This window comes from Antrostomus carolinensis, unplaced genomic scaffold (genome assembly GCF_000700745.2).
Source record: "Antrostomus carolinensis isolate BGI_N321 unplaced genomic scaffold, ASM70074v2 scaffold4144, whole genome shotgun sequence".
In the NCBI taxonomy this organism is placed as follows: domain Eukaryota; kingdom Metazoa; phylum Chordata; class Aves; order Caprimulgiformes; family Caprimulgidae; genus Antrostomus; species Antrostomus carolinensis.
Window position 1 is genome coordinate 40,948 of NW_010312672.1, and position 26,067 is coordinate 67,014.

Genomic DNA, 26,067 nt, shown 5'->3' on the forward strand with positions numbered 1-26,067 from the left:
ACTGACACATGGAGAGAACATCCCTCCTGCTGCCATTAAATTTCTCTAGTATCAGCAGAATTGCACTTCTCAGGGTGTAATTATTTGCTTCCTAACAGCATTTGCTGTCTAGACTCCCCTTTACCCGTCCTGTCCAGCATTGCTAAGCCACAGGGACAATGAAAATGGAGCAATACTGTGCAGGATGCACAGGGACAGGGATTAGATCTCCTGCTCTCCAGCTCCAGCATCTAGGCAGAGCCGGTGCAGGATCACTGGCAGTGTCCTGTGCCTGTGCGCAAAGGGCAGTGTGACCTTCCTTGGAGGCAGGGAATGACCATGACTTTGGTTCAGGAACATATTCACCTTCAAGAGGATTTGTTTTATGTTGGTGAATCATTTGGAAATAAGGTTTCTGCCAGCAGTAAGCTCACGGGCAGTGACAGGACTGTGCTGCACAAGTTTTACCCTCATTGAAATCACTGGATTGCACTGGCTGGCACTGCCGTAATTCAGATGTAAATCAGCATCTTAGGAAAGATGAGTCTTCTCCCTCCCACAAGGTTCAATGAGATTAATGCAGACTAAGGGACGTTGTGAATTCAGATACAGAAAATATTCAAAGAAATCTCACACATTTTCAGGCTAGAATAACATGTGTACTTATTTTCAGATAGTTCTGTTAGGGTCTAAATGGCATGAAACAAAGCAGTAATTCCCATCATTTTTCCCAAGGTCTTTATATTCTTGTTTATATTCTCAAAACTCTCAGAGTAATGGAGGAAACAAAGCACCATGTAATCCTAGTGGTGTCAGATTCACTGATCTGATGTGGCGTGTCATGCCCAGAATATGAAGTATGGATGATTAAAGGATGTTCACAGCATTCATAAATGACACTTCTGTGAAGAGTATTTGTGGTTTATGCAGCACAACCGAATCTGGGCTGCAAAGAAGTCAGTCAGTCACCATCTCTGAGGAAGATCTCAGTTTTCCCAACAATGTTATTACTACTTTCTCAATGGGAAGTCACCATCAAATTAACAGCTGCCATCAAGAGGGGAATAAAGAGATTTAAGTGTCTATGAATAAGTATTTACTTTGGGACAGAGTTCCTCAATTTACTTTCCTCAGAAATTATTCTGTCTAGATTTCAGTTACTTGTTTTTCTTTTAAAGCAGTATCTATTAGTAAGTTCCGGTTTCTCAAAACTGTTGCAGTATCATGAAGGGAGGGATGATAGCTTGTATGTAACCCAGTCCCAAAGTATTTCATGTCAAAATAACCAAGGGTCTATCAGATCCTATGGATGGTATTTAGGCAGTGTGATCCCTACATGCAGTCTCTTACTAGGAGGCAGAGCGCTGTTTCCTCCAGAAATGTGATTCTGCAAAATGCATTCTTGTCCTAAAGCTTGAAGGCATCAGGTCCTGGGGCTTGTTCCCAGGTTTTTAGGCTGCATCTGTTCTGCTCAGGTGAGAAAGAACTGCACTCTCAGCCACAGCAAGGATGGAGGTTGAATATCCAGCACACAGGCCAAAATGCAGATTTAAATGTCTCTGTGGAAAGTCTGATTTAACCTGTCATTCTGCCTAACCATTATGCACCTGCACCATCTCTGGACCCCAAAGCTCTGTCGTTGTGGCAGTGAGAAGTGAGCACTCCCAGGACAGCTGTTTTCAAAATCAGCAAATTCTCAGCATCCCCCACCTTGCTGTCATTGACTGCAATTTTCCTTTGGCCACAGTGGCCGTTTGCAGCCACTGGAGTTTTTATACAAGTTTGTCATAGGAAAGCACATGCTGTCTGGATGTGCAAAATGAGTGAATCCACTCCAGATTTGCTAAAATTCACAACATGCCTTCAGAACTGCTGCTCAAGAAAGCTGTACTTATTTTACCCTCAGAACTGAGCTGTAGCAGTCCCTGAAAGGCTGTTAGTCTTTCCTGGTGTAGAGTTGTGTTTGACTGAGTTCTCACATTAATTCAATTCTCCGTGCTTTCCTGAGGCCTTTTATCATTTTTCCCTTTGGTTTTCATCAAGAGATAGAAGAAGTTTGTAACTAGAAATTGAAGATGACCTAAAAATGTGGGGTGGGACCTGGATGACCATAAATTTCTATCAATTACACTGTCTTCTATGCATCTGAGAGACTGAAAGGTGAATAAATGGTACATCATTAGCTCCTAAAAATGCAGGCATGGAAAAATGTCAAGTAGCGACTTCTTCTTAAATGTCAAATCAACAAGTGCAAATGCTAACATTTGCCTTTTTACTGGATTCTGAGCTATGCTATATGGACATGGCATCCTGTAATGAACTCCTGCTTGTGCTTTCCACACGAAGCCTCCTATATGAACAGCACATTTAAGTGGCTTTGGTTTTGATATTTCTCAGGGAATATAAAGCAATTATGTTTAGAAACTTGGTTGTTGTAGAAGCAACTACTAATTCAAGATAATTCAAATTAACCTTGAGGTTCCCCTCCAAGTTTTCCTTAGCATGTGTCTTTAAAAGGATCTGCCTAAAATGTAAGAAATTTGAGTGTGAATTGTCCAGAAAGTAGATTTTTCAAAATCCTTCGAAAGGTGGACATTTCCAAAAGGAAAATAATAGGAAGGACAGTACCATAATGTTTCTGAAACATTATATTCTCCCTGATACCATACTGCTACAGCTATTTTCCTCACGGGGATTTGTCTGATTAAATGGCAGTGCTGCCAGTGTAGGCAGTCATGTCTGAGTCCAGGAGACCATTCTCCTCACTCTAATGCAGGTGGTTAAAACAGGTCAGGTGAATTAAATGCAGAGTGCTCATTCTCCATGGACTGCTTCGGTTTATGCATCTATACTGTGAAGTCAGACAGCCAGGTTAGGTGAGATGAATGCCATCCGTGCTATTTCATTGGCCTTCAGTGACTGCTCTGCAGACCTGTGTTATTGCCCGTTTTCAGTCATGACCCTGTCACTCTACTCCTCTTGAAGGTGTTTAAGACCAAACAGAAGTAGCTTGAAACAGAAAAGTAGTAAATGAAAGAGCATCAAACTGTCTTTACAGGTGACAGCCAAGCACCTGGGGTAAGAGTATGGGAGAAGAAACAGTAATGACTTTGAGCAGAAGAAAAAAGGCAAGAGGCTTGGGCTAGTTGTGTACATGGCCTTTGGCTTTAGTTGGCAAAATGAGCTATCAGCCAATAATAGGTCAGTTATTTGGATGATTGAACGGCTTTCCTTACCATTTCACCTCTGAATAGCTTATGTTTGCCTGCACCCAACTGACTGTTTTCTGAATTTCCTGGTGTCCTCTCTCCCCAGCATCCTACAAAGGGTTGGGGGCTCCATCTGGCAGTGGGTCATCCCAGGAAAGGCACTGGAGGAGAGTCTGAGTGCATCTAGGGAGTTAAAACACCCATAGGCATTTAAGGTCAGGTATGTCTTATGTTTGGACACCTGTATTGTAGATATGTACATCTGAACTAGTCACCCCATGCACCTTTTATAGCTAAAGATAGACAAAGGCACATTCAGAGCACAATCCATCTGACTTATTTTAGATATCCAATTTAGAATGATGTAATTTTTGCTGCAATCTCCATCACTTGCATTGACTTACTATCTTTTGACTACAGCAGAGACAGTTTAGATGTCTATATTTAGTCTCACAAATTTCAGTCGTATTATGAGCAAATCCCTGGAGTATTTACCTGAATCATGGAGTGGTTATATCCATGTTATCAAAACTGTATGTGTGCCTAGTCCCTAGGAAACGCCTTTGCAGGTCTAGACCTTAAGCCTTAAATGTAAGCATAAGTACAACATGCCCAGAACTCAGGTACGGCTGCAAAATCAGCCAAGGCACCGCATGAAGATGTCCCTGCTCACTGCAGAGGTGTTGGGCTAGATGAGCTTTAAAGGTCCCTTCCAACCCAAACTGTTCTGTGATTCTATAATTCTATGATTCTATGTTTGAGTAACCTCTGCCATGCCCCGTCCTCCTGTGCCTGGTGACTCTTGCTCAGGTGTGATGGTGGAGGAGAGGTGCCTGGAGTAACTGAAGCTCTTACCCCTTTTCATTGGGGATTACCTCCCACCACTGGAAGAAGATGGCAGCAGACCTTGCGAGCACTCTGACTTGTTCCCAGTGCAAATTAAAAGCAGGTTGAATTGTTTGTGTACCTGACTGCAGCTCAGTGCCTCTTTCTGATGGCCTCTCTGCCCTCTTCCATCAGTCAGGTTCACGCTTACAATGCCTTCCTGAAAAACTGCCTCCCTCCAGCAACCCCAGCTCAGAAAACCAGCTCATCAGGGATGATGAGGCTGCGTTTTGCTTTGCCTGGCACCCTGTGTGACACTCACCACGGTGCACCCTGCTGTTAAGGAACCAGTGGCCACCGGATGCTGGCATTGCTGGATGCACCACGGGAACCCCACGGGAGCTCAGCCTGGGCGCAGAGCCCGGCAGAGTTCTAAGCAACCCCAGGAGAGCAATCACCAGTGTGGTCGGGACTCAAGGCTGTGCAGATGTAGTCATATTAATTCCTGTCCAGAATGCTTAATTCTGGGCTGGCTGCTTCACTATAGTGTAGACATGGACACAGATGCTGTTTTAAAAATATCCCCTGTCATTTGATTTCATATTTTGCCTTCTTGTAACACAAAAACTAAGATCCTTCTGAACAACTGTGTACATTTTGTTCTGTAAATGGTTTTGAAATATATTAAAACATTAATCTTAGCCTGGGGCCCTGTGTGCCAGGTTTCTGACTGGAACACTATTTAATGAATGACTCATAGCAGATATGTTGTATAATGGTATGATGTCCTGATAACTAGTGATATACAGCTACAATACTTAGCACTGCCTTGCTTCGGAAAGTCCTTTTATTGCTTGTTTATGTAACATACGGGTTTAAGAATATTATCATAGAATAGTGTTCTAATAGCCAGAAAAAACCCAAAGAAACAAACAAATGTTTAAGGCAGATCAGTAATTAAACTTCAAGCTACTTCTTTAAAATGCTAAGTTAAGAATGTCTGACTGACACTACCTGAATGTCTGACCCCATTACCTGAAAGGACAGTGTAGAGAGGTGGGGGTTGGTCTGTTCAACCAAATAACAAGTGATAGGACAAGAGAAAATAGCCTCAAGTTACGCCAAGGGAAGTTTAGATTGGATCTGAGGAAGAATTTCTTTACTGAAAGGGTTCTCAGGCATTGGAAGGGGTTGCCCAGGGCAGTGGTGGAGTCTTCATCCCTGGAGGGATTTAAGAGTCATGTAGACATAGTGTTTAGGGACATGGTTTAGTCGAGGAGTTGTTAGAGTTAGGTTAATGTTTGGACTCGATGATCTTAAAGATCTTTTCCAATCTAGGCAATTCTGTGATTCTATCTGAAAATACATTTTTTTACCTTCAACTTGAATTTGAATAAATTATGTGTGGCCTTTGTGGCAAGCAGCACAAACTCTCCATGAGGAGAGCCCTTTACTGCCGCTGTGCGGAAAAACTCACAGAGGTGAAGAGGAGCCACACTAAGTGATCCTCAGTGAGGTTAAACAGGTCATGCACACCAGCAGGCTGTCCTGCCCTTGGTTTCCATAGGGCAGGGTCTCCAGAGCTGGCAAGGACTAGTGTAAAACATAGAGCTCCTAACTTGGCAACCTGAGTCCCTTCACACAGGAAAGCATCATGGGAATGAGAACACTCAGGAATCTGCACAACTTCCCTTTCCCGAGCCGAAACTGAGTTAGTCCTTTTATTCTGACTCAATTACTAGGAAAAATTACCTGCTCAAAACCAATTCGCAGTTTATTTCACATTACATTTTGTTATTCTTGTTGAAGATCATATTCTGGGTTTTATGTAGTCTGGGTGTTTTGGTTTGATTTACCTTAATGGGTAGTGATGGTAATTAATGTTCTCTGTCTGTAAGCTATTAACCAATAACCAAGGAGACCCTTAACAAAGAAATGAGAAGAATACATGATTAGGGGCTGCTGGATTAACAGAGGAGAGTGGCATGCCTGCACAATTTTAGGGGCTGCTGGATTAATGGAGGAGAGTGGCATGCCTGCACAATTGCAGTGTCCTGCACAGGCAGATGGACCTTTGGGACTCCTTTGACAGGACTGGAGCATTAACAGTATTTATAATATGCCAGTATATCCTGCAAAATATCATAGGCACCAGTTCTTGTAAAAGAAGAATAAATGATTTTATTTCTTCTCTGTTAAATAGTTCCAGCATCTTTTCGCAGTGCTTTTGTTACACATTGCAGCTGAGGTGTTCACAAGAGTTACATGACTCTTAGCAAGATTTGCAGGAGAGGGGAATATGTCTGACTGTATTCCTATTGGCCCCTTTTGCCCCTGAGCAGTTACCCAGAAGTTAAGGCCATTGCTTGTTGCTTTCATGAGGAAGGAAAATTAACAATAAAGGAGATCTTTTTCTCAGGTGCTCTACTACAGATCTGTAAATAAATTTCCTCAGCTTTTCAAATTCATCAGTGCAGTGAGAACAAGTAGCAAGAGGCAGCCTCCTTGCTCACAGATGGAGTTTCTTGCTAGGCTGTATTCTGACAAAAAAAGGGTTCCTTCTTGGCCATCCTCCCAGAGACACAAAGGAGCTGCTTTCTTAGGTGGTTATCTGGATTTGTGGGCTTTCCTGGTAATTTTATCATGCTTTCCCTTGCTACATAGCCAGCAACCTGTGCAGTGCAATGATGTCTGTCTCCAGGCTCTCAAAAACAGGAATATTTGTTTACTCCTTTGTTTAAGGAACAGGCACACCAACATGAGCAGTGGAGTTATGGGGCTGCACTAGAAAAGGCCAGCGATTTCCTCTCAGCTTGCCCTGATCAGGAATTAAAACTCACTAGCTTCAGTCACCTGCATGCCTGTAGACTGAGAGCTCATGACAATTTAATCTCCTTCATAGTGTGAAGATGCTGTGATAATCCTTTGAGTCACGGATTTGACTGTGCTGCATATTGTACAAGACACAACAAAGACAGAGCATCTGCCTCAAAAGAACTTGCAATAAAACTTATTTGATTTCAGCAGAAGACAAAACCCCCAGATCTGTTTTTTATCTTGAAGCTAACAGTCAGTCAGTTATCAAGCATGGAAGTGGTAGATTTACTTCTGTATCATCTTGCAGTTTTATTTTACTTGTTTCTATAAGAGTAAACACTTTATAAAACTTACTAGTTATGCAGTTTTCCCAGTTAAGATTGATGTACACTGAGATCTTGGTTACATTTGTCATGGGATTTTTGTACTGTGCATTAATGCAGTTCTCATCAGTAAAAGGTTCTTCTCTTTTACCTGCACTGACCTAAGAAAAGCACTCACTTTTTATTGCAGGAAAATAATTCCACCACATCACTTAACCACAGATGAAAAGTGCTGTATTTGTTAGCTCATACAAAACAAAGACTGATTTTTACTGTATTTTGATTAATATTAATTTAACATAATTCATCTCAATGCAGTGCATTGTTGTGCTTAAATTGTTTATGCTTTTTCAGACTCATTCTCAAATTAATGTGATATGGGTCGAAGTACTCATCACATAAATCCTTCATGCTTTGCCAATGGTACATACATACATACATATATATATGTATACATTTATAAAAATAAAGTTAGTACAGTTAAAGATATATCTATATCTAAAAAATAAAGTTAAAAGGACAAATTTGAGGATGTACCATGGATTTAGTTGTGGAACTCACTGGCCATGCTCTGTTCCTCTCCAGCTGCCGGGCTGCAGCATAAGAGCATTCCTAGAGCCCCTGTGCCTGGATGGAAAGCTGGAGCGACTTTGGCGCTGGTGGGAGCAAGACCAGCCTGTGTGCAATGTGCAGGCATCCCACCTTGCTCCCACTGGAGCCATCGGGGAAACAACCTCTCCAGCTCTCGGGTCAACCCCCTGACCTGCAGCTCCTCCGAGATCCCCAGAGGGAATCATGGGGCTGGTCCAGCCCAAACCTGGGACATGGCGGATTTTATCAAACCTGTCTGTAAAACTGCTGTGATGGCTCAAGAAAGCATGCTGACATTTTAGAGGCCAGGGTAGCTGGCTGGTGTCAAGGAGCGTGCCACCTGAATGTGTGTGCAGCCTTTGGGAAGCGCCTGTCAGCCAAGGCGGCCCTTCCAGGAATGAGTGATCGATAAGGGGAGAATGGCAAAAGGCCATCCGTCAGCTGGGAGGCTGCATCGAGCACAGGCGTGGGAACAAGACAAGAAACATATTGACCCAGACCTGTGAAAAACAGTCCAAGGATTATTTAAGAACCTTAGTGAACAAATTTGCCAAACGGAAAAAAGAGCAAATACTTCTTCCTTCTTACTCCTTTTTTTTTTTTTTTTTTAAACCTTTTCAAACTACTGTACAACCCTTTTTCAGCATACTTTGTAAGGACTACAAACTACATGGAAGGATGTTATGGAGAGATGGGAGTCAGTCTCTTCTCCAAGGTAACAAGCAATAGAACGAGAGGAAATGGCATCTAGTTGTACCAGGGGTGGTTTAGACTGGATATTAGGAAAAACTTCTTCACCAAAAGGGTAGCACTGGATTGCTAACAAGCTTTTCTGGTCCAGAGGGGCAGTCTGAGTCCCCTAGATGGATGCAGAATGTGCATTCCTCAACTTATTGAACTGCCAATATGTCTTCTTAAAGAGACAAGTGAATCCTAAAAACACCTCTTATTGCCCAGCTAGTCAGCTTAGAAAACTTCTGCAGAAGTTAAGGGGAAGGAGTATTCTCCTGTGGCCACCTATGATGGCTGTCACTTTGTCATCAATGCTGTGACTTCAGATTTCTGAGTAGCACGTGGTGCACCCCAAGGAGCAGTGGGTCTCTGCCGGTGCAACAGTGCCTTCCCACTCCTCTTGGCCCTCCTGAGAAGCTCGTATGGAGAATCTCATTGCCCTCTCCGAGGAGATGGGTGGACGTCAGATCCTCTTAGAAGAGGAGCAGCATTGTCCCACACCAGCTGGCTCTCTGGTAGTGGACAGGACACGCTTCCTTCCACCATCTGCCCACTACTTCCTAGTGTCTTGAAGCCACAGTCTCTTGTCAAGATCTGTATCTGCAACTGTATCTGAACCACAGACAGGAGATGTTCCAACATCACTGACTCCATTTAGCTCCATGTGTCACTTTGTTATTTATACAAAATAAAGTAAAGCAGTTTTGTTGCAAAGAAGTGAAGCCAGTATCCCTGGTACCCTACCAAAAAATCTCCACTGCCAACAGCACCTGCCCTTCCTGAAGAACCAAGCTCAGAACTGGGTGCAGTTTAAAAAGTGAGTGACTCCATCTCAGATGGGAGAGCTGAACAAACCTTAGAAAAGTTTGATCAAAAGTAAAAGAACTCACCCAAACTGGAGCTCTGAGTTTTCTTCACAGCCTTTCTTGTGCATTTAAAGCAAGTTGCTTGTTTCAGTTCTAAAAAACCATCAGATTTTGAAGGAGATTTTTTTGTTATATGGTACTTTTTGGAGTGCTGTTACCATACATTTTTTTTTCTATTTTGTGAGAGCTGTTTTCTCCATTCATCTCATTTATAAAAGTTTAAAATCCCTGTCACTGATAGGTGCTGAACAAACCTAGCAAGAGCTGGGGATTTTTGTTCCCCTTTGCTTTCTTATAGCCTAGCAGTAACATTTGTCTTTGCCTGCTTAAATGCAAAATGCTGGTCAAGTGTGTAGCATTTTCTCATTTGTCTAACAGGTAAGCTGCAAAGTGCTGCAATTCTTTCACCAGTACATGTTGGGCTGCAACTACTTCTGGATGCTCTGCGAAGGCATTTATCTTCACACGTTGATTGTGGTGGCAGTGTTTGCGGAAGAGCAGCGTTTGCACTGGTATTACCTTTTGGGCTGGGGTATGTATGTTATAAGTCATAGCAAGATGGCCAGTTCTTTCAGATGTTTGAATTCTTCTAGCATGTATACACCTGAATTGTTATGTTTATACCACTAGATCATATCTTATGATTGAGTTATTGGGTCCTAAATTTGAGTGTATTTATTTCGATGGGCCTAGACACTTAGAAAAAGCAGTAGGAGTCAGTATCCATTATTTGCTGCATCTTGGGATTTGCCGAACGAAGTGCTTAAGTTTTTTTAAGCAAAGCTTTGGGAGAGAAATAGATTTCTATCTAAGCTCATCTCTCATCTGAACAAAACTTGTCTATTTTTGACACTTTATATGCAAAAATATTAATCTGTGATGGTACCTATAAAGTATAATTATTCTGGAATAAAAATGAGGAAAATCTGTTTCTATGTTTTCCAAAGTGAAAAAACACAAAATGTAGAAAAAGGAACCAGAATTTCTCTGGAACTGAATCCAGTATCAGATATATTTTGGCAGATGTTTTAAAGGAGTAGACACAATTTTACCTACACAGGAGTAGATACAATTTTACCTACACAGGAGTAGATAATTGCTCTGCTCTCAGGCCTGAGATAAATATAACCAATATGTTACAGTGGAGTGCATTCTCTTTCACATTTAAATCACTATTGTAATCAGTGTTGACAGGAAATCATTATCCAGGGCTTTTTCACAGTTTGTGAACCATGGATCTCTGACCTCATTCCAGTTACTGGTGAGCCAGTTCCTGTATTTTGAAACCACTGGTGCAGCTGAGCAGCAAATGATGGACCTTTTCTGCACTTAGGGATGTTCACTTGCATTCATCTCTTGCAATCCCAGTCTGAAGCAGATAGAATTTATATTTTCCATCCTCTTCAGAGATATTATTCTTGTTCAACATCATTTCATTTAAACCAGGAAAATAAAAAATAACCCTACTGTTTAAACAGAAAAAAATTAGGAATTAATTAGATGGGTGAAAAATGACCCAGTTCTGAATGTTCTGAAGCATTTTAAAACTGACTTCAGCCAGCAGTTAGGCATCCAGTATCATGGTCCTAAATAGGCAGTAACATCAAAGTTGGAATTTGTTCTTCCCCTGTTTAAATTTTTATTTAAGAGCCTGGTAATTTATTTTCCTCTTATGGTATAAAACTTAGTGCTCTCTGGATACCTACATCAGATACCTAGAAAATTAGTATGATTTTCTAGTTTATATGGATTGTAGTACCAGTTTCCAGGCATATAAGAACTCATCTTTTTTCTTTTATGAGAATGCCATCATGCACTCTTTTTTCTTATGAAAATTGCGTCTTTTCTAAGAAGACAGGGACCTGTCATGCTCTTGGATTTAAAAGTATATGGAACATCATCAGCTCTTAAATGAATACAACCTTCCTGAAGAACCCTAAATCAAGTCAAGTTTTCTAGACTGTCAGTCCAAATAGCTGAGCCCTGTTGAAGCAAGCAATTGTGCTATCACAAAATTTTAATAATTCAGAATATTTGAATATATGAGGTCTGATACGGCTCTGCTTTTGAAATGACAGCCCTATGTGAAGAGTAATTTTAAACATTTCCTTGCCATTTGCATGTCTTGCAGCATAAGCCTTCCCAATGACACTATTTTTGTCATTCCATATCCAATTATGCAGGACGAAAGTGGTCATAAACATATTTTTTTCGGGTGATGTTCAATTTAGATGGTGCAATTTAATGTAACTGGGGCAGCTAGCCTGCAGTGAAAGCTTATGAGCTAGCTGTAATATTGCTGAGAACATCCCTAACATTATGGTCAGTAATTCAGTAAAGTTATCTGATAAGATACTCATTAGTATCTGCAGCTCTGCCCAGAAAATAAATAGGATGGTGGCTGTGGTAATGGGGTAATGATATCTTGAGAAGGAAAAGGTTAGTAAAAATGGACACAACACTTTGACTGCGTAGTCTGAAGCCTTTTTAATGAAACTAGATGAATACCGAAAAAAAATAAAAAAATCATTAGCATCTCCTAACCAAGGTAGAAGTCATTAACAGCAAAATGATCTAATTACGACTATCTGGCCACCCCTTAAGTTTGCATAAATCAGTGTAATTCCACTGATTGCAGAAGCAGTAGTCACACAGTCTAACTTTAAATATCCAGCTGTGTTAATCAGTGGAGAGAGATACATTTCTCCAAAGGGCAATGCAGAGCAACCAGAGCAGGTTGTGCTCTGAATTACAATTCAAAGGATCAAGGTAAACATACAGCACAAAATGAATATATTCATTATTCATTGTTATACCTAATCCCTGTGCAAGAAGATCTAGATTATTTTATTTGGAAAAATCACTAATGACAGTTGTAAATAGCTTTATAAGAAAAATTAAAATTTGAGCAAATAGAAAACACTTCTGCAAAAGATTTGAAATGGAATTCCATTTGAATGGAATCTGACATGGACAGATGTATTTCAAGGTGGATGCCTTCAGGTGACCCCTGCTCTGGGAACTGCTGCTGGAAATGTTTTTCATTTGTTGTTTCACTGGGTCAGGAAATCACCTTTATGCAGGGAAATAAAACAGTATCAAATATATGCATCCTGCTACAGTTCACTCTTGTCTGACTGTTTTAGGCAGCTCCATCCACATAAACATGAAAAGAGAATCATTTATTTGGGCAGTGCTGAAACAGATTGCCTTCCAAATTCAACTGGAAATACAATTAGCATAATTGCCAGTTTGTGCCATAGAGGACCTGACATGACCTAAAGGGATACATTATACCTTTTCCTGGGATTGCTGGGGTGAGACCTTTTCTATGTTGGTCACTGCTCACTATGGGTAGGTGAGACCCCCTGGTGTGGTACATCTTGTGCCACCAAAACCCAACAGGCTTTCTTGGTGCTTCACTTCTCATTGCCTCTTTGCCTTTTGGCCATTTGCAAGGGAAGAGCAACATCTAGTCCTATGGACCAGCCTGCAGCTGGAAATTTGAGCTGTAGGCAGTCATGAGCCTCTTGCCTTGTAATGAAAACTTTCCATTTGCTTGGGAGTTTGTTGAGCCAAATATTCTAGGCTAATGCATTTAGCAGAAGAAAAAGGTCCCTTGGCATCATATGGAGTGTTCTACTTGCAATACTCCAGGCCAGAGCTTTCAAATGAAGACTTTTTGCTATTACAGAAAGGCCCTTTAAAAATTGTGCTTCAATCTATTTTTCAACAAAACTGGCCCAAATGTGCTCCATTTCCAAATCAAAAGGCTTTTCTCAAGCTGTCAATCCCATAAGGTCATCCTGAGGTTGGTAGCTCCTTTCTTTCTGTTCTGAGCTTTTTGTTCTTCTACAATGTGTCGTCACCCAAAAAAAGGCATTCTGCAGCCAGAGGCCAAGTAATCATTTTCTAACAATATATAAAGGAGAAGGCAATCTATTTTATTCTCTCACAGCTGCATTGTGCTCCCAAGGTAAACTGCAGTAGGAACTGGTTTTGGCAGTAGAGTAAGTAGCTGTTGCTTAAAGATACCTGGAGACAGCAGAGTGTCCTGTGTACATATTTTTTTACCTTATTCTCACTCCTACCTTGTCTGGCCTGTGCTCTGAGGTAAGGCTTCCCAAGAATTTGGCTAAGGATTCTCTGTCTCTTCTAAAAATGTTTATGAAATCACTAATATCTGAAGAAACAAGGAGCCATGTCTTCCCTCTGTGACTAATCACGGTATCAGCATGACATTTTCACACATTTTTATTTATAAGTATAGAATATCCAAAGCTCAGAAGAAACATCCGTGGTTCGTAGGGAATAGGCAGCAGTAACACTAAAGGTGTCCACAAAGCTCTCTGCACAGGACAGACAAGGCAGTAGGTCCTCTCCCCACTGGCAAGGATGTACAAGGGTGTACAGACTGGGGTCAGTATTACAGTGCAGACGCCCCAGTTCCAGGTTTCTAGCCTATTGGAGAGAGACACAACATACAAGCAAGCTGAAGGAAGATGGACAGGAGTGGACCAGATTGTCACTCTTAATACCAGGCTGGATATAAGAATTTAAGACTTCCAGTTTGCTAAGCATGACATGTTCCCAAGCCTGTGGCCTGTTCAAATTGACTTCCATCAGCTCCCTGTCAGAGCAGTGGCCTCCCCTGAGGCTTCACAGATAAACCAGGAGTTGTGGATTTATGGTATCCACAGCTCCACTCCCTGCTGAGATAAAACTGCATGGGGTGGGCTTGGCTGCACAGAGGCTGGGAACCTACAGAAGATATCTCAGATCCCCATCCCCAGAAAAACCTCCCAGGTCCAAACTTTTTCTCTTGCCGCAGACTCCAGAAGAGCAACTCCTTGCTCTCTTGTTTATTGCTCCATAATCTGGCATGCAAGTTAATGTGCCTCTCTTGCTTAACAGTGATTACATGGTTTTAACAAGTGTCCCTGGTTTCCTGAGGGAATACTGTGCTGAGAACCAGCTGATCCCTGCCTCCTTCCCACACTGCTTGCTCACACCCTTCCCTGCACCAACCGCAGCAGTGCAGGGGAGCCTGGCAGCAGCCTTGTGAGGCCCCAGGAGCATGGCCCGTGGGCTTTGCTTCTCCTCTGGCCCACCCTGAACGTTATTCCCTTTTGCATTTCACCATCAAGTTAACGCCAGGGCCCTGAGTGAAATGGGATTGCAGTTCTTTCCTGAAAGCTGTGATGGATGATGATGAAAACATACATGTGTTTTATGTACAAGAGACGTTATTAGTGTGTGTGATACATGAAATTCAAGCTAAAAAAATACCAAGACTGATATATCAATTTAATTGTTTCAGGGTTCCCTTTAGTGCCAGCATCTATTCATGCTGTTGCAAGAGCCAAATACTTCAATGACAAGTGAGTAGCATGTCTGTTTTTGAAGGAACTTAGTATTATTTAACTGTGTAACATATTTTATTTGAGTTAATAATAAATGTCAATGGTGTGTTTCTCCTGCAGCTGCTGGATGAGCGTTGATACACACTTGCTCTATATTGTTCATGGACCGGTAATGGCAGCTTTATTGGTAAGAGTACTGTTTGCTATCAGCAGTTTAGTATTTATGGTAGAAATGCTGCTAACCTGTATAGAATAGAAGTTTCTGTACTTTAAGTATTTTGATCAAAACTCAGACGTAGCTAGAGGTTTTCTCTACTCAGTGTTACAAGGACAGGTTCTCAATACTTTTCAAAAACAAGTCCTGTAAAAGGACCTCCCAGTAAAGAATCAGATTTGAGGCAAACAGAATCACTAACTGCTTTTGAAAATCGAGGTGGTCACTCTCTCCCAGCCTAACTTATTTGTGGCAAATGTACTGCATTTATGTGACATCAGTGAGGCATTTAGCTCTGCCTTAGCGAGGGTGAGCTGAGTGCAAGCTGGTCATGCAGCACGAGTTTTACTGGTCGCTGAACAGGGACGATCCAAAGGTAGGGAGCTAAACTAGTCCAGGGAAGGGACTCAAGTGGGCTGTCTGAGTAGGAAGACAAGATTCAAAGTGCAGCTTGGCAATGTGTATGCTTATAGCAGGTTATATGCCTGTGGTGCCGTTCAGCCTAGTAACGCTGACCTTCCTGAAAGGTACAGATAGGGCTTTATTCAACCGAAGCCCCAAGCTCACCTCATTGTGTCAACCAAGATGCACTATCAGCCTTTGAGCTGCCTCTTCCTTGCGAACATCTGTATGGACATACCTGCAGTAATTACCTCAGAGATCAAACAGTAGGGTTGTGAATACTGGGAACACCTTTGAATAAAGAAACAACCCTTCATCTAATAGCTGATGTTGCGGTTTTAACCTGGACAGTGGCCAAACACCACACAGCCACTTGCTCACCCTGCCCTACCCCAGGGGATAGGGAAGAGAATTGGAGGAATAACGGTAAGGAGACTCTTAAGTTGACATAAAAACAATTTAATAATTGTAATTGTAATAACATTAAATTAAACTAAAAATAATAATTATAATAATGATTATAATAATAATAGAATATAAAAATGAGTGATGCACAATGGAATTGCTCACGACCTGCTGACCAATGCCCGGCCTGTTCCCAGGTAGCAATCCTAGAGGAGAGAAAATCCTGAAACCACAATCCCACAAAAGAGAGAGAGTTTCCTAGCCAACCCTCATCTATATCCTGAGCACAACATTGTATGATATGGAATATCCTGCTGGTCAATTTGGATTCATTGCTCTGACTCCCAGCTTCTTGTGCACGCTAGCATAACATGGGAAGGTGAAAAGTCCTTGGTCTTTTAGCAACAACTAGAAACATCAGTATATTATCAACATTGTTCTTATACTAAATCCCATGCTGAATCCAAAACACAGCACTGTTTTAGTTAGTAAGAAGAAAATTAGCTCTATCCCAGCTGAAACCAGGTCAGCTGGAAAACCCAGAAATCTTTCTAGCCTTTCTTAAGAAGCAGTCCTGGACATCAGCAATATGAAGAAGCCTATTCCTCCTTGCCATATAGATAGTCTGCTGTTCCCATAAAATCACATCTATTGTGGGTTTACTGGTTCAATGTTGATTGCTTTTGCCAACTAACTTCTAGGAGAGGCAATTCAACCTTTATTTTTGTTACCATGCTCCAAGTCTGTACATCTTGGCCACAAAGAAAAAGGAGGGACTGTGTTTTGGTGGAAAAGGAGCAATCTTTTAATTGTTTAAAAAATAAGGCATTATATTTTCTGGCTTGTGCTTATGCCATTTCTGGTCTTACTTTTCCTGTGAAGATGTCAGTGTCTACAGAATGTCCTGCATGATTTGCTACAAAAATCTCATAGTGACAGACTAACTTGGAAGAGCTGAGGATTTTTACCTTTTTTAAGTCTTTTTTTTACTTTTCACTGTTACTTCCAGAAATTCTAAAAGTGAAGGTTAAGCAGGCTGAGTGAAGTCAGAGGAGGATGGAGAAAAAGGTATAGATTTAAGGCTGAATGGGATCTCAGAAGTCATTTATTGTTCCTTTTTTCCAGTAGAGTACAAATGTAAAACAGTTGAAAGGTCTCTCAGTAGTTAAGACATGATTAAATACTTTACTAAAGCTTACTGATTCATGTTTTATTGTTCTGAAAGATTCAACTCATTTCTCATATATCTATGGAATTTGGGTTGTTAAAATACCTATGTAATTTAAAAATAATCTGAAAAATTATTCTTCTGAAGTTCAGAAGTATAGGTGCCTGATATTATTGTGACAGAATGGAAAAGAGTGACCTGAGTACACTGAAAAGAGAGAAGGTCTGTGGTACCTAGGACGTCCACAGGATACCTTCTGGGCTCCTTATCGACCTGAATCTGCCTTCCCTGTTCCTTTGTCGGCTCTCAGCACATCCCTCTCTGTGAAGCCAGGGTGAAGAGCAGGTTTCCATATGCTGAGCACCCACAGCTAGAATCAGATTTCCAGAGATAACTGAGATTAGATGCTGAGCTACTCAGCGTAGCTGACCATAAGGGTCAGGGACAAAACTTTCTGAAGTGTCTGGCGTTCCTGCCCTGAGCCAGCATGTGCTAGCTTTTAACTGTGGGTTCATGCAGTCTGGTGGAGGCAAGGGGTAGCCTACCTTTTTTCTCAGGAGAAGCCTTGCCACCCTGCTCATGCACAAGCCTGAAGTATTGGCCCATGTAAGCTGGAACATGTTGCTCAGAGTAATCGTGTGCCCCTATAGGTCCCATACACCAAGGGATGTGCTGGGGTTTGTCACTCCTAGCTGCAGACATCTTCAGTGCAGACTAAAGCAAGATACCTAGGTGACCTTCAGACTCTGAAGAGAGAAATGGTTACTCCCAGGGGACAATTCATCCATCCCATTTAAACTTTAGACATCAAAATTAGACTGATTGTTCCCTGGAAATCCTAAATTTGACCGCCCACATCAGTGTCAAAAAAGCCAATGCTTCCTAGAACTGATCCCTGCCTGCCTGAAACATCCATGCAGGCTTCCTAAGGGAAGGAAGCATGTAGAGCAGCTTAACATCTCTTTTCTGAAGACATTCAAGGCACTTTCTAAGACCTGACTCCCAAGAAGCTGCCCATTATGAGCTGCGATAGGGCTAGAAAGTTGCATTTTACTGCCCTTTATGTGTTCTGTATTTTTATTTTGAATGTCTGTTTAATTTGAATGCCTTCACCTATAATTGCTTTGTTTTTGCAGGTCAATTTTTTCTTTTTGCTTAACATTGTCCGAGTTCTGGTGACAAAGCTAAGAGATACCCACCGTGCTGAGTCCAACATGTATATGAAAGCTGTCAGGGCCACTTTAATCCTGGTGCCCCTACTAGGAATTCAGTTTGTTATTATTCCCTGGAGACCAGAAAACAGACTTGCTGGAGAAATATATGATTACATCATGCATATATTAATGCATTATCAGGTATGTTATATAGTAGCAACTTCAGCTTGGGTGAGGTGCGTGCCATTAATTTAGCCAAAGGTGTGGTTGGGAGTTGTTTTGCCCTGAAACTGAGTGTGACCATGCTTTTGCAGTTCTTTTCCAACCACTTTCACTTTATTGGATTTTCTGCTTTGGCACAAGTAACATCACTGCATAAAGAACAAACACATGATAGGGAAAATAAAAAATGTAGCAAAAATTATCATATGGCCCTATTTCTAAACTAAGGAGAGAAAACAGAATACAGAGGCTGTTATGTTCAAGCATTATTTTTATTGAAGTGCTCAAATTTACTGAAACTGGTACTGTGAGGTTAGTATTAGCTGTGCATGCAAAATGTTGTACAGAGGGAGTGCCACTGCACAGAAGAAAAGAGTGAGACAATGAGCCTTTATTTAGGAGTTAAAATTCCATTTTTAGGCAGTTTAAATTAAAATATAGCACTGACTTTTTGATTTTATAAACACTGAAAATACGTTAAGTCTGGTTGGTTTTGTTTTTAAAAGAAAACAAACTTAAGTAACTTTAAATGCTTGGTTACTTGATTTACTGACTGTAATATATCCAGTCCTATATAGTGACTAGGAAAGGCAGGTTTTTAATGGATTTGTGTGTAGTGGTCAAAATGGGTGAGTACAGTGACCCACTTCTTGTTTCCTTTCATGCAGAAGCTAAATGCAGAAATTATTTTATTGTTGTAGTAAGAAAACAGCTAAAAAAAAAGTCAGTGGTGCTTTATTCCTTAAATGAAATGGTAAATAATGCTACCAAAAATATATATATCCTATCATTTTAGCTTATATTTTCTGCTTATCGCCCTTAACCCTTTAAAACTGTTGTGTGTGCATGCTACTGTGTGCATAGAATAACTGAAGTTATAGATCTATTTTTGCAATGTGTGCCATCTTATATTACAGTTCTGCTTAAAGGGAATGAGCATCTATTTCTTCTGTTGTTACCTGTATTGTCACTTTTTCAGTCTCAAGGGCTATAAAGGAATATCTCCAAATAAGTTCTCTAGAGACAAGTTGCTTACAGTTTTAGCAAGTTAGGTTAAGATAGAATGTTACAATAATAATTTTACTCTTAAAATATACTCTAAATCATGTGAAGTTTTTTGAGAATTGCAAAAAGAATGTTAATTATGTTAATTAACAATTCTAATTATGATAATTATTATATAGGAAGTCACCAAACTGCGGTAAAAAGGCGACGAGAAAAAAAATCAAAGTGTTGTGAAACTGTTGTACCAATGGATGGGATTAGATGAGGGAGGGATTCAAGGAGGCAAAGTTTCATGTCCACTGGGTTCCTTCTATTTTTGTCCCAGTCATTGGGAATGGGTGTCTCTCCATGAGGTGTTGACCCTGATCGCCCCCTGCCAGTACATTTTGTCCTCTTTCAGCAGTTGGGACAGTGCTGGGGACACCGATGTGGGGACATGGTGGGGGCTGCCCTTGCCCCAATGCTGCTGTGCCCAGAGAGAGCCGCCGGGCATGCTGAGAGGTGACAGCCCACCCAGAGCTGTCCCCCAGCCAGGGCAGCAACAGAGACCTCACAGAAGAACTCTTGACACCTCTGCAATATCGTCTTGGCGTGCTTCCCACCAGTACATAAAATTTGGCCTTTTGGGAGGACTGTGCAGTTGTCCTGCTCACTGCCGCCAACTGTGACACTCTATTTTCTACTTAGGGCACAGTTTTAATTGTATTCTAAAATAAACTTTCTTAATCCTTTCCCAGACATTTCTTGTATGCATATTTAAGACAGCGAGCTGTATAAGCACTCCTCTGGTGCTCATTTTCTTCTAGGACTGATTGTGTAATTAGCAGATACTGTATTAGCTTGTGTAATGGTTATATTTCTCCACTAGCTGTTGTGTTCTCATAAACTGCAGCACAGTCTGCCTCTCCAGAAATTAGCAGCAGTCTTAGTTTTTGCATCCTGTAGCATGTCAATCATATAGAAGCAGGCATCGTGGGTGCGATTATGATTTTTTTATAATACATTTCTGCACTTGTTAAACGATTAATTTTTAGTGCCTTTTCTAGAACAGAAAGAGAGACAATTTTTCAACAGCATGTCACTGCTTTAAGTGAGCACAATGGTTTGATCTATTAGTTACATCATCCATGTACACAGAAATGGTGCAAACAAGCATTGCAGTCTATTGTAAAAGTCAGAATCAGAGGATTAAAGATGATGAATGAGAAAGAATTTGTTCCCACAAGAAACTGTGATGGTATTTCTTTCAGAGAACAGTTTTCCCAGTTGAAAAACAACACATTGAGATGCTACGTGCTAGGTTTCTTCTGCTGAAGTAAATTTTGAATAACAGAAGCCAGTCTGGTTTTGAATTGTCCTGCTCTTTTTGCAGTACTCTCATCTGGTGCAGGGAAGAAATAGCCCCTGAATCAACAGCAATATGCAAGCACTTCAAGTTACTCTTCTCAATACCTTGCTGACTGTGGCCCTAAACATGCAAGTCTGCCTCTAATGAAAAATCAAAATGCAATTCAACATAAGGGCCTTGTTTTTTATTAGCAAATATAAAGGTTTTTTCTATTAAATGGAGAATAATAAAAAATTTTCTTGTTCCTCAAGTAAGATTACTTCTGTGTCACGCGGCAGTTTCCAAGCAGCGCCCTCAGGACTGCAGCACTCATCCTGCCTGCAGGAAGATCCAACTCACAGGGACCACCTTAGTGTAAAGGTCATTTTGTAATTTTTAGGCATGGGTTTGGGTCACATATATATCCATCCTGCTTCCAGGTTGTAACTTAGCTGTCTGCAGCTTTATGCAGAACAAAAGTAACCTGTTTAAAAGTAGCCTCTTAAAAATAGTAAGATATTTCAATGCATTTTAGAATATATTAATTCCATCTATTTATCTGTTTAAAGGGAAATAAATATCCTCTGTGATGTCAAAACAAACAGAAACATTTTCTCCTTCTATGCAAAGTTAAGGACATAGGACAGCTTTTGACAACAAAAGTGGGGTTTTTTTAATTTTCTATTCCTTTTTTTTATTTGCATTATTAGTAATTTCAAAACTTTCTATTGAGCCAATAAAAATTGGGAAAAATGGGTTTTTTGAAAGCTAGATAAAGCACCATTTTTGTATGAAAAATTCAGAGAAGAAGCAAGGTGTGAGCTTTGGCTGATGAGATGTCTCCTTCATTTTGCAGCAGATGAACTGCTATCTTCAATCCTCTTGTGACAATCTCCCACCTCAGTAGCAGCAGGAACTACACAGAGACATTCTTTGCTTTGCTTATTTTTTTAACCTAACATAAATGAATTATTTATAATGCAGTTGTTTACCTCAGAGATGCTGTGTGAATGTGCTGTGAATTAAGATGATGAGGAACACAGTATTGTTTTCTAAAAGCTCTTTATCTTTGCTGAAATGTGAGAGAGGAATGGGAAGCACTTCAATGAATGACTTTCAGATCCTGAAGTGAGACGTGAATGGGCATGGATCAAAGCCCGCACAGAGACTCAGAAACTGATTTTTTTATATTTTGGCCATCTGTACAATTACATGCACCATCAATAATGAATATAACACTCCACTAAAGCCTAAATGGCAACACAGTGTGTAATTAGGGCAGAGACTAAGGACATGGACATGGTAATAAATAACAGAAATATATGCTTTATTGGTTTTATGGAGACATAATCTAGAAGAAAAACAATGGAGGTATCAGAAACTCATGTAAATTTGTAGTATCTGCATAGGTATTTTTTTGGTGTTTCTTTTTAACCTGAGCAAATTACTGGAACTTGTCTTGAAGACACTCATGTCCTCTAGGAGAGTGAGTTACAAAGTAAATACCTGTCAAGCAAAGAATGTCCATGGACCAATATAGGGGAACACCCAACACAGGGGAAAACCCACCACGGTGTCAATAATGTACATGAAGGTCTGAGAGCTGCTGACTCTGGACAATCGCTAAGGCATGATTCAACCAAAAGTCACATTCATCTGATCTTCACATGGTTCCAGAAATAAAGAATTTCAGAAGCAGTCATTAAAGGCCTTAATCTCAAAATAAATGTATTCTTCATCTCTGCCTTCAATACGACAGCCAATATTATCCTGCTGTCAGCACACAATATATCACAGGTCAGTTTAACAACTCCACATAGTGGCAGAGAGATACAATTGACCTAGAGGTCTCAACCTCAACAAGAATTGCACCCTGAGCAAAAATCAGCAGGAGTCAGAGAGAATATGGAAAATGTGTGTCAAAGAGATATGAGAATTAACGTGTGGGCCTTAACATGAAGTAATTAACCTACTTCCAGTCTGTCACATGTTTTAGTAGATCCACTGTAAAATTACCATCACCCCAAGCCCTCCTGACTCCGAGGAGACAAAGCTGGTGTCTGCTACTGGTATCTCTCTCTGTAGCTTTACAGATGAAGGTAACAATACCCTGAACTATGGGCAAAACTTTATGTATGAAATAGAAGAAATAAAAATAGAAATAGAAATAATAGAAATAGAAATAATAGAAATATAGATGACAGAGCCCAGAGAGCCATTGCTGTTGGAAGAAGAGCAATGAGACCTATATGGGACAAACTAGAGAAAATAATTTTATCAGCTAGAAGACGTACAACATCCATGGTCTCAAAATAACAAGGAGACAAATCTGCTCTCAGCTCACTCCAGACCAGAAGAGCAACTGAAGGGGTATGAGGCATCACCACAGCTTCCTCTTTCTGTCAGAAGTTGTCTGGAGAAAGCACTAATTAAGGGAACTACACTCTCCAACAGAAGAGCGATTACAGGATTTTGCAGAGGAATTCAAGTACCATACAGGAATGGAAATCGAAAATGGCTTCACTTCAATAGTTCAGGTTCAATATCTGCCTTTAGCTGAACTGCAGTTCCCAAATTCCCCCTGAACACTTTCACTGAAGAACAGGCTTAGAAAAAATTCTCTGCTTCTTTGTTTCCTCTTGCTGTCTTTCGTATCTGCCATGCCTCACATGGACTGTCCACTGAGCACCTCTACTCACAGAGGACATCAAGATCCATCTCATTTGCCATTGTGGCTGACTGCTGTTAATAAAAACACACTTTAACAAAATAGCAAGACCCCTGCTGCAACCAGGTACTGTGCAGTTCAATAGTGGATGTTTTTGCAAGACTGTGCAAAGTAACATAGCACACACAGCGCGGGAGAATAATCAGTATAGGGCACTAGGAAGTGACACATTTGCTCCCCTTGCATAAATTTTTTATTTAGGAATCTGTGGTCTGATCAAATACTGCTTTAGGAGCATAAGGGTTTGATTTACTTTGTGGTGATTCTCAAACCAGAGCTTATGGACAAACTATTGTGCAGTGCATGTTGTATACTGGGATTTGAGGTTTTTTGAGAATACTCACTGTTTTTCCAAAACACAAAAAACCTTTCTTTTTCTCACTAGCCTTCCTCCTCCTCACACATGCTTTTATGTGTTCATATTTTAAGTCATGTAAAATTGTGCATTAGAGAAAATTTATTGGAATAAAATAGTTTCCAAAATTCAGATGGTCAGCACCTTTTCAAACCAGCCTGTGTGTCCCTAATACATAAGCATTTTGTTAAAACAGTTATTGCTTACCCTACATGTGTGGACCAAAATATACACTTGAGAGTCCAAGACATTTTACAGAGCATTAGCTACAATTTCACTGGTAATCAGTTAAATAAGGGTTTATAAAAAAGATACAACTGTAAAGCTCTTCAAAGCAGCCCTTGGAAACATAAGCTATTTTATTGCAGTTTTCCCCTCAATTTCACAAACTGTCATATATTTAGTTTATAACAACCACATTAAGTAATTTAAAATGAAGGCATTTGGTTCCCAGTGATGCTATGTAATGCTTTTTTAATAAGAGCGAGTGCAGTTTAGAACATGGACCAGTGTAACTACATGACTCTGAATGGTAGGCTCTGTGTGTGAGAGTTTTCTCTCATTAATTTCACACTTGCTCACCTTATATTCCTGCCTTGGCCCTCTTTAATCTTGTAGCAGTAGTAAAATATTATCTGAACAACTGTGGCAATAATTAAATTAATTTTAAGACATTTAGGACCAAGCTATGAACTGCAGTTTCTCTTCTTTTTTTTCTACCCCCTTAACCTTCTAACTCGCCTGTTGTGATTTTTTTTTTCCTTTTTCTGACCACTTATACCTCTTTTCACATCCTCTCCATCCATCATGATGCTGCACATAGAAGTTCATTTATCCTGACATACAATTAAATTAAAAGCTTTCCTGGGACAGTTGGATTCTCCTTGGCTGACACTTCTGTCTGGGTAACTGGACGCTGGCAAATGGATGGCAGTGTGTAGGACACAATTCCTCTGCCATCTCTTCAGCAAAGTCAGTGGCAGTGTGGTAGTCCACTGTAAACAAAATGTCTGTCTACCTTACATACCATTTAATTTTCCTTCTCTGAGCCTCTTGTAGAAAAATAACTTCATAGCTGAAGTAGAAAATGTATAAATGCTGGTAATATAGGAGAAAATGGTAAAACATGTTGAAAAGACAAAAATCAGTGTAATAACATAACGCTGAAAGAGAGTGAAGTTAGGTCAAGTGTCTGTGATGCAATGGAAGTGGGCTAATATTTTTATCTTGTATCCATCAAGTCCAAATCTCCAACAATGCCAAAAAAAATTATATATTCTGATCTCTAAATTCTTTTCTTCTCCTTTCTCTTAGGGCTTACTTGTGGCAACTATATTCTGCTTCTTCAATGGTGAGGTAAGCATGTGAAATACAGCAAATGAACAGAACATGGAAAATAGTCACTTCATTCTTCATTAATGCAGAAATGAAGCATGTCACACTACAAACTTTGTAAACACACAAAGTCACTTTTTACTCTCTGTATACAAGTAGCAGTGTGCATTTTTGAAAGCTCTGTGCAGAGCGCATCTTGAATATCTCTGAGCAGATGAATCAGGAGTGTTACCATTAAAAAGCAGATGTCACCAAATGAGGTGCAGGCATGAGACTCTCCCCCTACCACATACAATTTTGAGACAGAGGTCTAAGTAAAGGAGAAGAATGCTCTGCTTCTCTTCCTCCCCTGGAATAGTGGGAAGGACCACAGTGCCCTGTAAGAAGCAGTGGGGATCTTCAGGGGTCTATCCTAGAGAGCTATGTGCTTCATTCAGCCCTAGAGCCGTGGCAGATGCCATCCCCAGTAGCACTGTCAGAGCAGAGGAGCCTGGAGGAGTGTGATTGCTTTGACTCCTTTGAGGATTAGTGTTGGCCTTTTTAAGGTCAGTGTTTCTCACATAGTAATTGAGAAAAAAAAATGAAAAAACCCTTGAGGCAAAGATATCTCCTATTCTCTTAGAACTGGATCAATATTTTATATACCTACAGCTGGTTTTAGGTTCACCTCACTAGTTGTTTTTTTTTTAACCAAAAAATAGATGGTCAAAATATGTCAAGAACCATTTAAATTCCTAAAGAAAAAAGCTATTTTCCAAAGATGGTTAGCAGAAAAATGCTTTTCCAACACATCAGGAGCATCCAACTATAGTGAAATAAAACACCACGTCTTAGAAAAGCTAGAAAGTCTTTTAAAAAGTTAATTTTTAATCCAGAGCAGATGAATTAGATACAGAGCAAGCTTTGTGATGCTAACCCAAAAGAGATATTCATGCTCCTGTTTATCCCTGTATATTATTAGAAAGTAGCAATTTCCTAGTAATTATGTGACCACACTGATATTTTGATAGCAACTTGAAGCAAATTATCTTATTGATAAGGTGCTAC

General features: G+C 40.4%; 1 protein-coding gene across 1 annotated transcript in view; it reads left to right on the forward strand.

Annotated features, from left to right (window-relative positions):
• Positions 1-26,067, forward strand: part of CALCR (calcitonin receptor) — a 70,493-nt gene that overhangs the window by 38,632 nt on the left and 5,794 nt on the right. Inside the window, exons 7-11 of the mRNA XM_010167062.1 lie at positions 9,721-9,874; positions 14,663-14,723; positions 14,826-14,892; positions 18,031-18,249; positions 25,000-25,041. Coding sequence (XP_010165364.1) covers positions 9,721-9,874; positions 14,663-14,723; positions 14,826-14,892; positions 18,031-18,249; positions 25,000-25,041 — 543 coding nt within the window. The remainder of the gene's footprint in view (positions 1-9,720; positions 9,875-14,662; positions 14,724-14,825; positions 14,893-18,030; positions 18,250-24,999; positions 25,042-26,067) is intronic.